Here is a 16304-nt window from a genome sequence, read left to right on the forward strand (position 1 = left end):
CAGATTGAGACTGATTAGAAAAAGTCATTTATCGATAAGTGGTTAGATTTGTAATATATAAACAATGCCCCACTATTTAAAAATCTTTTTTTATTTCCAATGTATAAAATATCACTGGCAGGTAGGAGCATTATGATGTGGATCAAAGCTTTAAGTGTTTTTCTGGAAGATAATTAAATAACTAAACAAAGAACATCATTACACTGTAAAGCAAATTGCAGAGGGGGTTTACTTTGCAACAAGACAAACATGAGAAAAGCCTAAAAATAAACAACCTTAAATGTCTGAACCAAGACCTTATTCCATGTGATGCAGAGTCACCCAATGGCTAGATCACAAACACTGTTGGTTTTTACTGAATGTTGTTATTACACTCATATCCACATGGATCCAGCATAACCTTGGTCATTTTTAGATCATCATTATTTTCCGCAACAAGAATCCATGTTTGTAAAATGATAAATCTAAAAAAAAAAAAGAATTCTGTGTGAGCTGGGAAAGTCCAGGTAGAGAACAAGAGTGTCCATAGCTGCTCCTGGTGACTGCCAGAGTCCTCCAGTGATTCTTCAAAGTTTCAGAATGTATTCTTAATCTTGCTGGCGACCAGTGCTAAAATCTCTCCTGTCTTCCTCTGCCAGTTCAGGACGTGTTTGGACTCGGCGCACCACAGCTCTCCGTGGCGGGGCTCTGCATTCTCACATCGTTTCCGTACCTCTTCCTGTTGCTCCTAATGGATGCAGACCATTAGAGTTACCACTTATGATAAAAACACAGGAAGAAGCCATGAAGCTTTTGGGAAAGGCTCATAATACTTTAAACCGTATGGCGCTAAAAAGAGAAACTGAAATGCAGAGTTAATGATTCACAAGGTAGCACAAAAATAAGTCGGAGCTCAGTACCTCTGTGCCGTGCTGCAGCTCAAACTTGTAGAAGAGAGCCCAAGCGTCTCCCAAGTCTGGTTCAATCTTTACTGTCCTGAGGAACCACTCTCTGGATTTGGTGATTTTACGCTCACTCCAGAACAACCTAATAATGCATAAATTTAAATTTAAAAAATATATAAAACATTTTTAAAAATCTAATTTCAGTCATTTGATTATTAAATGTATGTTATTTCTGACAAAAGGACAAAGCGGTAAAAGGTTTTAGCCATACTTTGCCACAGCGAGCAAGACTTGAGGATCATGTTCACACTTCTTCAGGGCGTCCACACTCTTTGTCTTCCTCTGGGGTCTGGCTTCCAAGAATACGGCCTCAGCCCACAGGATGCCTAATGAAGAACAACGGGGAAAGAAAATTTGACTTTCTAAAAATGTACATAAAGTGAGCTGCAAAAAAATGCAAAAGCCTATTCTGTTGTCAAGAATAAATTATCAGTGAAAAAATTAGAAAGTACAGCCAAAAACATAGAATACATTGTGATTATTTTAGTTTAGTTTTATTTCAGTGGAAACATTAAAAAATGTAGTTTTTTTAACATCTAGTTTAAATTTGTTATTTTTTTTTAACTCACTTTAAGATCTAACGTGGTTTGTGACCAGAGGAAATAAAAGCTCAAAATTAGTGAAATAATTGAATTATTCTTATTGTTTTTGGACTAAAATTAGCTCATGACCCAAACTAGTTTAGATAATTTCTATTATCTTTATTCACCAATGAAAAATTACCCATGTTCTTCAGATTTCTAAGGAAAAAAAAACATTCATTTATTCAATAAAAGGATGTGTTTATTTTATATATTCTTACCTGAATTTGGGCACTCCTGCAAGGCTTTGGCCATTAATGTGTTGGCTATGTTTTTCAATCCAGCCCTGTACTCCAACCTGACAGACTCAAGCCTGGTAAATAAACACTTAAAATTATTTCAAGAAACTCCTTGTCTTTGGCTAAATTTGGCTTTCAGTGTTACAGTGAAAATATTGTGCATTATGGAGAAAATCCAATAACTGATATAATTCAATACTTGGTCCAAAAATTGCAAAACAAAATGTAAAAAGATGTCAAAGGAGATCCTTCGAACCTTGACCTCAGATAAAATACATTCACTTGTGTTTTCTCACCACAGGTCAGGGGACTGCGGGTTCTTCAGTCGTGCTTTCTCCAGGATCGCTCTGGCTCTGGTCAGCTGGCCGACTCTTTCCTCGAGATGAGACAGCAGCAGCCACAGAGGAACCGAGTGGGGACATTTTTTCAACTGCAGCAGCAAAATAAACATAAATAAACAACTCATTCCACTTATACAGATAACACACCGTGAAAAGTACCAATCGGAAGCACAGCTTTTACTCTGCCTTACCCCTTGGTTATAAGCCTCTCTGGCCTTGTCCATGTTTTCACACTGCTCCTCTATCTGGCCTCGCATCATCCACAGCTTCGGGAAATCCTCATAATGTTTCAGAGCTTCAGTGCACAACTCCTGCGCAGCTTCGATGTTTCCCAACACCCATTCTAGTTTCACTGATTTCATGAATACCTGTGAACATGACAGAGAAAAAAAATTTCCCTCAGTCAGAAAACAAGGATGAATGCATTCCAATGGACTGCCCTCCCATCAACAAGGACATAAAATAGAAAAAAAAACACACATTGTAAAATAATCCCGCATCCTTGCTAAGAGCTTAACTGTGTCATTACGCCATAAACGTGTCTCATCGGATATTGAAAGCAAGGCTCTCTTGAGCCTGTAATACAGGGATGAAAAGGGAATGTAGCCAGGTTAAACAGATATGATCTTTAATGAGCTCAACTAACAGCATCTGTCAGACTGAGTGTTCCTGTTTATAGGTGAAGAAGAACTGCAAGCCTGAACCTGAAGAGACCAGAATATTTGAAGAGGCCACATGAAAGATGAATCACTAATAGCTTGCTTTTAAACACGGCTTTCTACGAAACAGATTAAAACGTTATCACTGAGTCAACTGTGGTTCATGGATCACTGAAAAGCTCTACTGATAGCAACACTGGGGGTCATACAGGAGCGGTTATGGTGAATCGGGGAATCCTCTTAAAGAAGCTTTTATCTTTCAGATCAAAAATCAATTCATAAAAAAATCCTCCTAACATCTTTTAGTAATTTCACCACACCCTTTTCACCCACCCGGGCTGTTGGTGCGCTGCTGCGAGCCTTGGCCAGCAGTCGACGGGCTCTTTCGTATTCATTGTTTTCAGACTCCAGTTTGACGGCAGCCAGCCAGATTTCTTCACTGTTGGGATTCGCCTGGAATAAACATAAGGAGCAAGACAGAGAGGGGTTGAGTGTAGCACAGGACAAGCAACAAAGTGTGACGAGTCAACTTCTGCATGATTTTTGTTTTCACCTGAAAAGCAAGCGCTAGGATACTTCTTGCAGCTGGAACGTCATTGGCCAGCCATTTGGACTTGGCGCCCATAAGCCACAGCACCTCCGCTTTGGGACAGTGAGCTACAGCTCTCTGCAGAAGGGCTTCCAGAGACTCCCTGAGATGGATGGAAGGAGGAACAGATGCAGTTGATGTGATCCATGAGAACAAAGCAATAGAAAATTAGATACTGACCATCAGTCAAAAGAAGAAAAGTAAATAAAACTGCTCACCTGGTGCCGTGGTTCTTCTCAAAGTAGGCGGCTCGTAGCCAAACGCTTTTCTTGCTGGGAAACACCTGCAGGGCGTGGGCATAAATGGCCCTGGCACACTCCAATGCTCCATGGGCCACACACTGAAACACAAAGAGCAACTGTTACACTTCCAACAGGAAACTCATGTATGAAAAAACATCTGCTGCACAAGTGAGGAGTTTACTAACATTCATCATGGAATAATTATTGACAGTTTTAATGATGCATTTGAACAAGTTTTCCAAAGTGGAATGATAAGACAAATAACTTAAATGTGTTAATGAGCAAGCTTGAATTTAACACAGTAGTGAACATTCAAAAATATATATATAGACTCAGAGATATAGTCCCAGTAATAACATTCAGTCCCTCAGCCTGGTACAGACAAACAGCACACACATTGTAAACAACAATAAGGTCCTACCTTTATTCTGCCAGGATATTTGACCTTTGTTTTTATCAGGAATGGAAGAGCACAGCAAAATTGGTGGGTTTCCTGTCAGATGCCCAGCATTTTAGTGCAATTCTAGTTTTGATGTGTGTTTCTATGTCTGGAGGAGTCAAAGTGAGGCTTTCGAACTTAACCCTACATCTCAATAATGCTGGTGATAGCAAGCTCTTTAACTTTACCAATCTTAAAACAAGATGTTTGAAAAATGGACACAGTGGGGTGGTTAGTTATCCCAACCACATACTGAAACAGTTTTTTAGATAAATAAAGAAATCAAGTTTCTGGACTGGCAATGACCTCAACCCTGCTGAAGTGCATGGTGTATGATTGAAAGTCTATGATTTAAAGGAGCTCTGCCAAGTCTGAAAAGCTGAGTGGTCAAACTTAAACCTAAGATGGCTACAGAAAGCATGCAATTTCCCTATAACTCACTAGAGGATATTTGACTAGTTATTTGTGGGGTCCAGGTGCTTGTATGAATAACTTTGAGCTTGTGAGAATAAAAAAAAAAAATAATAATAATTAATCCAAGCTATTTGTTGAATAATCCCACCCAACACGTCATTAAAAGCTCATACTTTATACGGATGACCAGTTTGTGTTGTGTCATCATTCTAAGAGACGACCAGTGTAAAGGAAATGTTAAAACATATTTTTTCCTGAAACCCACACTGTCTGCATCCTCCATCCACGTATGCTTGCGATCCTCCTCCTCGATGCCAATTCCTATGACAGCCCTGATCACCGCTTGGCAGGTGGCCACACTGCCTGCTTTGTCACACTCCTCTGCATCCTGCGTGACAAGCAGAAACATTTAGACAGAAACGTCTCTGGGTGAAGAGAAAGAATGCAAAAGTACTGAATGCATGAACTGTTGGCACCCATTTTAGTCTAGCAATCAGACTGGAATTATGAGGAAATGTAGGCACCTGGTGTTAGAGGAAAAAGTGTTTCACGACAGATACTGGAGATCCTTGGATGAACCCTGGTTACTGATTAACATCCATGTAGATGACTTACAGTTTTATATATACATAAACTGTCTTTTACAGATAGTATTCTGCTCTAAGGAAAGCCAACTACCTGAGGATAACATGAGATAAAGTACTGATTAACCTAAAACCTTAAACATTTTGCAAGCTAAAACGGGTGTTTTTCCCATCATTTACACTTAATACAAAGTGTAGGTAGACAGAAAAAAGCCAGTTACTTTAGAAAAAGAAAAACTATTTGACAGTCGGTTATTGCAAAATAACTGAACACTAAACATAAATGTCAGTCAGTGTGCTGGCATTCAGTTGAAGTAACACTGGAGCACTTGGCCAATATCCTGGCATCCTGTCAAATCAGAATGAATCCAAGCATGCCACAGTTTAAAGGTGCAGTCATGATATTTTCCACCTTGTTTTGATATGGCAGTCTGAGGTTCAGAAGGAAAATCAAAATGGAAATGATCAACAAGGATAGTTTTTGGTAGATGCGATGTTAAATTAATACATTAGAACAGAACGAAAGTGTATTGAGGCCATTTAAAGCTAATGTGTGTTTTGTCAGAGAGTATTCACACCAGGAAAGTAATTTGGTCTGTTTCTTTGGTCCACACTAATTATTTTGGTATGGACTAAATAACTGAAAACATCCTTGACGAGTCGTTTATTGCAAAATAAACGTAAAAGTTGGGAATATAAAAACATGTGAACAATAAAAAAAACAAAACTGCAAAGCCAGATTCTGGCCTGAGTCACTGTAGACTCAGGCATTTTGAATCTACCAAGTCATTTGAAATCTGATTTTTATCTGCTCCTTAATGAGCGACAGACCTGTATCCACTGCTCTCTGTTGATTTCCACACCATTAGCCCGCAGAGAAGTGATGGCTCTGTCAATGATCTTTTCCACCATCTGAGTGTTGCCATTGGCCTCTTCCAGCTTGGCAGCAGTGATCCAGATGTGGCGATCGGTGGGGATATTCTCTCTGGCTTTATTCAAGACACGGCGGGCGTTCTCATAGGTTTCTAGACGGGCCAGAGCCAGCCACAGCTGGTGAAAACCAAAATGTTAAAGTTTGTAAAAACATTCCTGTGTGGCTGACTGCTGCACAAAATCTAGTTCAAAATGAAATGTTAATATTAGGAGTGCAGTGATCAGAATTTCCAGTTTTGGTGGAGCTTTGGCCTGTTGACAATGATTTGTTTGTAACACAAGAAGAAATAAAAACTTCTATGTAGATATAGTGGACCCTCACCATATATATTCTCTGATTACTGGAAACCAAGCATCATGTGAAGGCGAGGGGGTTTGAAGCTTACCTCTACACTTGTAGGGCAACATTCAACAGCTCTGCTGAGCATAATCCTGGCATCTTCTGGCTCCTCAAGCTCAACAGCTGCCTTCCATAGTCGAACTGACTTTGACACGTTCTCCAAAGCTGAAGGAGACAAACACACACTATGTGATGACAGCATATAATACATTTTGACACATGATACACAAATGTAATGGCTTAATCACTCTGTTGAAAGACATAAACAGCCAGTCAGATAAGAGCCATTTTTGGAGAAAAGCCACTAAAAAGCTCTCAACCTGGACCAAACACTAAGCTGGAAGCTGAAAATGCAAAGAGTGAATCAGAGCAATGAGTCTGCCAATTCAGCACAGCAGTACAGCTAAATCTCTAAACGAAGTAAGCCATTACTTGTGATCATTCACCAGATGGAATCAAAACAGTATGTGTTTCTTATTTCCTTTAACAGTTTTACTACACATGTGCCTCCAAATCCGAGGCCATGGTCTTGAGCCGGAAAAGGGTAGAGTGCCTTCTCCGGGTCGGGGGGGAGGGGCGGAGGAGTTCAAGTATCTCGGGATCTTGTTCATGAATGAGGGAAGAAGGGAACGGGAGATCGACAGGCGGACTGGCGCAGTGTCTGCCGTCAAGCGGGCGCTGTACCGGTCCGTCGTGGTGAAGAGAGAACTGAGCCAAAAAGCGAAGCTCTCGATTTACCGGTTGATCTACGTTCCCACCCTCATCTACGGTCATGAGCTTTGGGTCATGACCGAAAGAACAAGATCACGGATACAAGCGGCCGAAATGGGTTTTCTCCGTAGGGTGTCTGCGCTCTCCCTTAGAGATAGAGTGAGAAGCTCAGTCATCCGGGAGGGACTCGGAGTAGAGCCGCTGCTCCTTCACGTCGAGAGGAGCCAGTTGAGGTGGCTCGGGCATCTGGTCAGGATGCCTCCTGGACGCCTCCCTGGTGAGGTGTTCCTGACACATCCCACCGGGAGGAGGCCCCGGGGAAGACCCAGGACATGCTGGAGGGACGATGTCTCTCGGCTGGCCTGGGAACGCCTTGGGATTCCTCCGGAGGAGATGGTGGAAGTGGCTGGGGAGAGGGAAGTCTGGGCCTCCCTTTTGAAGCTGCTACCCCTGTGACCCGACCCCGGATAAGCGGAAGAAGGTGGATGGATGGATAGATGAACTACATATGTTTTTATGTGCTGAGTGTCTACCATCCAATTAGACACAAGGTTTGTTAAGTGAATGCAACTTGACCCAAAAGTGGAAAAACAGGAATAAGTCTGACGTGAGAACCTTTAAATCAAATCTTGGTTTAGGTGTGGAATTGTGCCTAGATCCAAGTGAGACTTAAAGTTGTACTAATCTGTACCTAAAATTACTTTCAACACCTTTTTTTCATGAAAAGACATCAGACATGAAACTGACACACTAATTAGCTGTGAAATTACCATGGAAAAACTTCTTGTGTGAAAGCAGTTCAAGTAGCACATTTGTAGTCGAGTTGGGTGGGAAGCAGAAAAAGAAGTATTATGTACGTAGTCAGGGAAGGCAAAGCAGAGACGTTCAAACATGTAGAGGCGGAGAAAGATCCTCCTTAGAGACTGCTTCCATCCATCTCTGTCAGTGGAGTATGCTGCTGGGAAACACTGGTGCATATGTGCCTGTGCGTGCATGTGTGTTGGGGCATTGACACCATGGTTAAATGCAGGGCCTGGCCTTGAAGAAAAGCCAGTAACACAGCTGCCAAATGTTACTCTGATAGCTTTGTGTGGGCTCTTTTTATGAGACAATCAACAGATTGGGACTGGCTTTGAATTCTAGCCTCACAGAAATTAGCGTCTTCCTTTTGGCAGCAGAGTCAAACTCAAGGCACACAAAGCTCACAGCAACGTTTATTTCCAAAACAACTGCTTCATTAGACGATGAGTTCAAAAAGAGGAAAAACACAATAAGCATAATGAGTTTGTTGATGGTTTTTTTTTTCTTCAGAACTAAGAAACCATGACCTTACCCTTCCTGAGGACTCGCTTCTTGGCTCTGATGTCTGTCTCGAGCTCAGCTGCTCTGATGTAGATGCGGACGGACTGCGGTAGGTGGCGGACAGCCTGAGCAACCACGGCTTTAGCTGTGTCACCAGGTTGGAGCCTTGCAGCCTCCAGCCACACGTCTTCACTCTGGATGAAAATCGGATCAGAAATGTTCTTCTCAGAAGAAACGTAGAGACTCTTTCACCAAATGTATTTTTCTCCAGCAAGAATATCAAGTTTTAACTTGTCGCGATTAGTCACCGAGAACTAAAATGATGCAACCAGTGAAATATAATTTATTTTGATTATGCTATACCAGAGGTCACCAACGCGGGGCCCGCGGGGACCTTGTCAGTCGCCTGAGGAGCAAGTTCTATAAATAGCCATTGTCATTAGGCAGCACTGCCAAAGAAATTATTTAATTTAATGTTTTTACAATGAATTGATAACATTTGTTTATAATTAGACTTTCAAAAAAGAAAATGATAAAAACATTTAAAATAAATTGCTTTATGTGTAAAACTCTTTCCTGCGGTTAAAGTTTAGAACTGCGCAGACGCCTGCAGGATTTTATCAGAGAGCAGCAGCGTCTGCAGCTGTACAGACTCTGTGAACCTAGAGATCTTTAAGTAAAAAAAGAAGAGAACAATTACTGGATTTTTTTATTATTTAACACTTTTTACTATTAACAAAATTGTGGGGAAAAAAAAAGATCTTTTGGGTCAAAATATCTTGTACGAAGCAAACATCTGTGTGAGTCTCTGGGGGTCAAAGGGCACCCAAAACCTAAATCTTATTGGTCAGTTTACTTTTGTTTATTTTACGGCTTGGTGCACTTTCTGTAAGATAAAAATGAATGACAGGAGTTTGAATCTCCAGTAGTTCTAAGAGCGGTTTGGATCCCAGCGGAGCTTTTTAGCGTGTGCGGTTCTGGCGGGTCGTCAGTTTATGAGGCTCTTTGACGTTTCCCGAACTGGAGCGATGATGGGTCACCCGTTGACTGACATCCGCCGCTCTTTCCGAGCGTCACGCTAAGACTGCAGGTTAAACAATTTAACCTAGTCTAATTTAATCTAGCCAAAGTAGAGTAGAACTTAAGCAAATATTGTTGCTTCACCTTCTCCACCTGAACCTGCAATCCACACTCTCCTCTTTCCGTGAACCATAAGGGTAGGCTTCGCTTCCATGTCTTTATTATTTAGAATCGGCTGAAAAAAAATGTCCGCTGTTCTTGTGGTTTAGGTTTGTGCTGATTTTTGCGCAATGGGGAGGTGGTTGTGTTCCTGCAGGTCAGGTGTAGTGATAGTTTTGTGCCACCCTTCTATCTGTCGGATCTCTCTTTTTTTTTTCCGACATCTGCTGGTGTCAGCCAGCGGGTGACCCGTCAGCTGTTCAGTTAGCGAAACCACAAGAAAAAGCTAATAAACCAGCGACCCGCCAGAACCGCACACTGTAAAAAGCTCAGGCGGGATTTTTAACTACAGGAGATTCAATCTCCACTTATTAATTTTCACAAACCGTACACAGCTGTGTGTACAATATCTTTTGACACAAAATATCTTTTTTTTCTCCACAATTTTGCTAATAGTAAAGAGGGTTAGATAATAAAACAAAACTATTCTTTCCTTTTTTTTTATTTAAAGGAAATTTTCAAGGTACTCAGTGCGGTACTCAGTGTTACTGAAACAATCTGAACACTCAGTCACTTGTGGGCAATTTAATATCTCACAGAAAAACTCCAAAAGGGAATCACACTTAAAACTCTGTGAACTAACCAATTAACCATATCTGTCCTTACTGATAACTGTTGTCAGTAGTCCCTAATATTAATATGATCAGGCAGCATGTAATCATATATAGATATATGAATTATTGTTATAAAGGCTGAGCCAAGAATATTTACGTCTCTATCAAACAAGTAGCCCTTCGTGTTACTCTGGACCCGTGACGTAGCTCCCAGCATCAAAAAGGTTGGTGACCCCTGTGCTATACCATATATGTGAGACTTTTAAGGCCTCAACTGAGTTTGCTTTCAATCCATTAATTATCTTTACCTTTGGACACATCTCTGTGCCCTTCATGATCAGGTTTCTAGCCACCTGCAGCTTGCCTGTCACCTCCTCCAGCCTGGCAGAAGCAATCCAAGCAGGTGGATGGTGGGGGTTGGTCTCTCTCACTGACTTCAGCAGCAGCCGAGCCTTTTTAATGTCACTGGATACACAGCCAAAAAGTAATCATCATACACGAAGATGAAAACAAAGACTTGCTTCTTCTTGATTATCTTTAAGAGCATCTTAAAGGGCAGCTTCTTCCTACCTGATGTCTCCTCCATAGGTGGGAATCATGGAGTTGAGATCTGTAAGGTAACCCTTAGGATCAACAACAGTCTGTCCACTGACTGAATCAGAAACCTGGAAGGTAAACAAGGAGAGAAAATAAAAATCACACTTTAGTTCTTAAACGAACATGGCATGAACAAAAGTTCCACATTCCAGAATGTATTAAAGGTCACCTGACTGAGCCTCATATCCATAAGCGTGTTCCTGGCCTGGCCAATCTTCCTCATATCCAGCTCTCCTGTCCCAGGAGTCATCAGACCCGGGGTCATGCTTCCTGGATACGGTGTGTTCAGACCTCCCAGCTACCAAAGAAAGGAAGCAATAATAGAATAAAATGCTGCATTTTAGCATACCAACATCACCCATGAAACATAGATTTCAATGTTAAAATAGTGTATTGCATAAAGGTAGACTATTCAGCAACATACACATTCATGGTGTATAAACAAATTGCCTTTTTGCTTTATTAAAAATGTCCACTACGGCATATGTGATTGTTGATACCTTCTGCAGATATCTCTCATCAAGATAACATAAGGCAGACAACACTGAGCTCAGTCCTCACTGAGACATCCTGACTCCTGCTGGAGCTGATTGTAACTACAACATAGAATGTTCAGTGCCAGGCTTTTATTACAACTTATTTGTATTTGCATAAATACTGACCCCCTGCAACGGATCGACAGAGGTGTGATTCTCTCCGCTCTGCAGGTGTTTAGAGAAGAAGCTGTCAGGGACGGGGGTCAGCTTCTCATGCCGGGGATTCCTCTGACGCTTGTTCCGTGCATCTCCGACTTCAGGGATGCTCAGCCACTCCTCCTCTGACACCTCTGCCAGTTTTCTCTATAAATGATTAGGTAAAATTAATATAGGTTCTTCCTGGAAACTTACCTTCTCCGTCATTCAAGGAAAAGAATTACCCAAACTACAACAGTAGAGCAGCTGTTCTTTTTTTTCTAACTAATACTGAAATGTAACCAATGAAGTAAAACAAAAAAAAATTTTCTTGCTGCAAGAATAAAGAAAAATAACGATAGAAAAAACATCAAAGCTAAGAAAACCTTATTTTTTCTGTGACACCAGGCGTAGCAAATATCCAGAGCCATGTTGTCAAAAAGGGATATAAACAATCAAAAAGTAACACAGGAGGCAAACTAAATTTGAATTTATAAATCTAACTTGTGAAAATTCAGGTTTGAAGAATAAACCTCTGTTTTGGTTGAGTCATTGTTTTCTTCATACAAACTTGTAGTCAAACACCTCAAGTTTATTATGACATTCTAAACAATAATGTAAAGGCTGTCAATTTTAGAGTAAATGGGTGTCATAAGGACCAATTATAGGTTTCAGTAGATTTATTTTCGACAAGAATTAGAATAACTTTCTTAATAAAGTTATTGCTAGCTTGTGTATTTTACAATTTCACAAAGCAGTTAGACAAATACAAAATAAATGCATCATTCTTCTGTGTCATCTGTCATTCTGCACACTGAAACAGTTGAATTAATACAAACTACCAGGTGGTGGATATTTTTATGTAAAATACAACAGAAGTACAGGATGTCAAAAGTTTAGAGACATAAGAAAACATAAGAAATTGTCCTACCTTCAGATCTGAGAACTGCTGCTGGATTTTTGGTCGCTCCATACGATATTTTTCAATTTCTTCCTTTTCTCTCAGTTCTCTATAAAAGCATGTCAAACAGCCAATGTTAGAGACACATGCAGCACCTTACCTAAAGGCAAGTAATTTATTTCAAAGTTCCTCTAGTGACCTTCTTTCTTTGCGTCTTTCATCCATCCTCTTGTCCAGAGCTGCATATATAGCGTCTGCTTCTTCGTCGTCTTTCTCATAAGGCCCGCTGGAGAACAAGCTCCCTGCATACCCATTAAACTTTAGGAATAAATGAGACAAAAAACAGTTAGGGGCAATGTTTGCCACAGTTTTGTCATCTTACATTTTTGAGTGAGCAATGTAAAAATTGTAACTTCATCATGAAGACTAAATGTAAAACAATTTGTTCGTAGAAACCTCATCATAGTTGGTGTCGTTCAGGTCTTCATCATCATCATCCTGGTTCTTTTTCATCTGGTCCCCAACCGTCCTTTTCCCCGGGGGCGCGTGACGGTCATCAACGGGATCATTGGCATCACGAGCAGGACCGATATCCGACCGTGTGGTGAAACCAGTAGCGCTACAACACAAATATTGATTAAAACCTTCCTTCAGGTCAAAGAAACTATGGTGGCTTGAGCATCAAGAATAAAATGAGATGATTGCTGAGAACATTTTTGTGTTTAACAAGTTGGCAGTTCTGTTTGGAGCCATATATTTAGTACATGGAAGTATTAACGTCGTAGCTGCCTGTTTTACCCCTGCCTCGTTTTTTAGTAGTGTGTTGTGGCATATCCCTAAAATACATAATTTTCACTTAAGTAACAAAATGGTTACTTTAAAGACTCTGTAAGTGGAAAGTTTTTTTTTATATTTCACAGATTCTTTTAAAAAAATAACATGATCTTTCCCTGAATAAAAGGGATATTGTGTTTTTTTTATTTATTTTTTTGGTGACTTAACCCTTCACTACACCCTGTAACTGCGACAGACTGTCCAGGGTGAACACCGCCTCTTGCCCGGAACGCAGCTGGAGATAGGCACCAGCAACCCTCCCGACCCCATTAGGGACGAAGGGTGTACAGATAATGGATGGATGGATGGATACACCCTGTAAGGGGTTAAACTGAACTGAAGGTAAAAAGCATCTGAAACCTAAGGAGATTGGAACAGTAGTTGTCTGTCCTTCACTTTAAATATCTGCCATTAGAAATCTACTGTTCTGAAATTGTTTGCCAAATTAGAACTTATAACCATGTAACTTGTAACGACTTTTCCCCAAATAGTTGTGAATGAATAATTTGTTTTGGATTATAATTTTTGTTGAGATGGACTGGAAGTAATTAGAATTTAGTCAGAACTGGATCGTATATAAAGCTGAAAATAAACTAGGCCTGTTTGTCTTGTAAAGTGTATTGAGAAGACTTTCGTCGTACATTAGCGAGTTTTAAATAAAATAAAATACGTAAGCGCGATGAGCTCGAAAGCTTTTGATTTTAAGTTCGAAATAAATTTTTAACCTCATGACGGAGAAATTGGAAAGTCAAAATAACGGTTGACAATTTTATTACATTTTATTAAATTAAACTAAGTTCGCTTTTGTTATTATGAACAAGCAATTAGATTTTAGATTACAAGTATAATTACATGACACACATAATCTTAACGTTTCATTTCATAGAATAACAACATTGGTCCTGTAGCTAGGCTAGCTCCTTAGCATTAATTTAGCTTACCCTCTGCCTAGACCGGGAACGTAGCCCAGCGGAGCAGGCATGCCCAAAAATGGTTTCTTCTTTTTCCCCATGAGCGGAGAGGCAAGGGGCATTATAGGGGGTCCTCCACTGGCCCCAGCAGCGGCAGTGCCCGCCGCTGCTGTTTTGGAGACAATTTTAGTGCCTTGCTTTGCAGCATTGCTAGCCATCGTTCCTCTAACGACGAACCTCCACTAGCGGATGAACAACAGCTTAACTTCCGCTCCAAAGAAACGGCAACGAGTCTGCCCTTCTAGAAGACTCTGTCTAGATTAAAAACAGCGCCCCAACAGGTCAAACTGATTGCATCGCATTTTAAATCAACCCACGTTATCTGGTCCTTAAAATTAATAGTGTAAAAAATGCTTTTATTATTTATTGTTTTTTAATTTTTTATTATTCATTTATTATTTTATTTTTATAAACTGGGTTCTGTGTTTCGGCGAATGACTGATTTTGGATTGTAAAACAATTTATTCACGCATATATGTCAAGCGTGATTTATAGTGGCCACAAAAGGGCGCCACATCCATAAAGCAAGATGGCGAAAAGGATGTACTTTACTTTACTTTACTCAATAGGTTTGTCACACAAAAGAAAGAAAGAAAGAAAGAGAAAATAAAGACAAAAGTGAGAAAAAAAATAAAAGAAAGAATGAAGTGAAAGAAAAAAACATTTTTTAATATGCATGTTCCATTTTTTCACTTATAATATAGAGAGTTTTCTTATAAGTTAAAAAGATGTACTTGAGTAATTGAGGACGACGCCACTACGTTTTTTAAAGAGGACATTGGCAAAAGTTGAATATACTGAGAATTATAAAGAAATTATTCAGAATTTTTTTATATATATCATACATGGCATCAGGAAATTAAACCGGTTGGCACAACAAGAAAATGATTGGGAATTGAAATGGATTCTCCAGTGAGCACAAAATTGTGTTAGTATTAGTTATAGTACTAATACTAATACACACACAACTATTGCTCAAACTGTAACGTTAAGAAGAAATAGATTTTTTTTCACAGAGTTGTCTTAAAATGCTATCTTCTGGGCCTCTGCTCAATGGAGATGAACTGAGAGAAAATTAAAGACATTACTGTATCCAGATGAATAAAAGAATGATAGTAAGTCTGGAATCCACACACACTTCCCACTTTGTCTGAATAAGATATGGTCCATTCATCCTGTCTTTCAAGAGTACAAAGACCAAGAGCGGGTACAGTGCTATATGGATGCATTAGAGCACATCAAATGGAGAACTATTATCGGAAGTGACATGTCACATAGAGTCCTTTGGACATATGCATTTTATTTTTTTCCTAGGAAAAGCTTGAATTTATGTGACTATGTGAAATTACAGATCACATTCTTTTCTCAAAGAAAAGATGTTATTTCTCAAAGAAATAAATGTATTTCTTTGAATAAACTGATAAAATAAGTGGAATACAAATGGATAAGAAAACCCTGTCACAGCTTTTATATATAGCTTGAATGACATCCAAAGTGAGCACAAACAATAAGCTGTCATGTTGAATAAATGGCTTTCCAAATCACAGGTAACTGTTTTCATCTGAAAATAATTTTTGTTCAAACAAGAGGATTGAATTGTAGATAACGTAGACAGAATTTAATGAACAGTTTATCAATAAACAGAAGTTGTATTTGTTTTCGGAATTATGTTCCTTTGTTAAATGTGCCAGTACCAAGCTAATTTCTGCTTCTTCATCTTTGGCTTAAGTGAAAGTCACCCCCAAATCAACTATCTAAATGGGTTATTCGAGGTTTTATATTTATGGTGGAAATGTTTACATTTTTGTGTGATTTCTTTCAGTTCTGCATTATTGTGCCTTAAATTCCATCATAATACTAGCCTCTACAATTAAAAAGTTCTTAAATAGTTGATTTTTTTTAATTTGTTGCAACAGTACAGCTTGACACAACTTTTATATCAAAAGTTGTAACACCCTCTTTTGACATGTCTCTTGGCTCCGCCCACTTTGCTGGAATTTCTCAAAAGTTGCCATATATATCAAATGCCCTCTCCTATGGTAAGCATTTACTTGTCATCGCATGCTGACCTCAGACCAAAGATAGTCTTACAATCTTATAAGATATACATCAGTGCATTACATCAGCAACTGAATTATCGTTTTGAAGTAAGCATATTCAAATGATTTGTGCTGTAGCATAACACCAGACATGAGATTGTACAAAGTAATTACAATTTA

The 16304-nt window shown here is 39.6% G+C and overlaps 1 protein-coding gene across 1 annotated transcript; it reads right to left on the bottom strand.

The window, feature by feature from the left end:
* Positions 1–211: 211 nt before the first annotated feature.
* Positions 212–14307, bottom strand: prpf6 (PRP6 pre-mRNA processing factor 6 homolog (S. cerevisiae)). The gene is made up of 21 exons (XM_044114709.1): positions 14056–14307; positions 12737–12899; positions 12480–12598; positions 12311–12389; positions 11371–11547; positions 10878–11006; positions 10682–10776; positions 10420–10576; positions 8350–8512; positions 6352–6470; positions 5864–6082; positions 4714–4836; positions 3572–3693; positions 3318–3456; positions 3098–3217; positions 2297–2473; positions 2061–2194; positions 1747–1838; positions 1156–1270; positions 900–1026; positions 212–727 (listed from the first exon to the last, which is right to left on the bottom strand). Exons 1-21 carry the CDS (start codon positions 14241–14243, stop codon positions 575–577), a joined length of 2910 nt encoding a protein of 969 aa, XP_043970644.1. The 5' UTR covers positions 14244–14307; the 3' UTR covers positions 212–574.
* Positions 14308–16304: the final 1997 nt, after the last annotated feature.

The sequence above is a fragment of the Gambusia affinis genome, linkage group LG01, assembly GCF_019740435.1.
Source record: "Gambusia affinis linkage group LG01, SWU_Gaff_1.0, whole genome shotgun sequence".
Lineage (NCBI taxonomy): Eukaryota > Metazoa > Chordata > Actinopteri > Cyprinodontiformes > Poeciliidae > Gambusia > Gambusia affinis.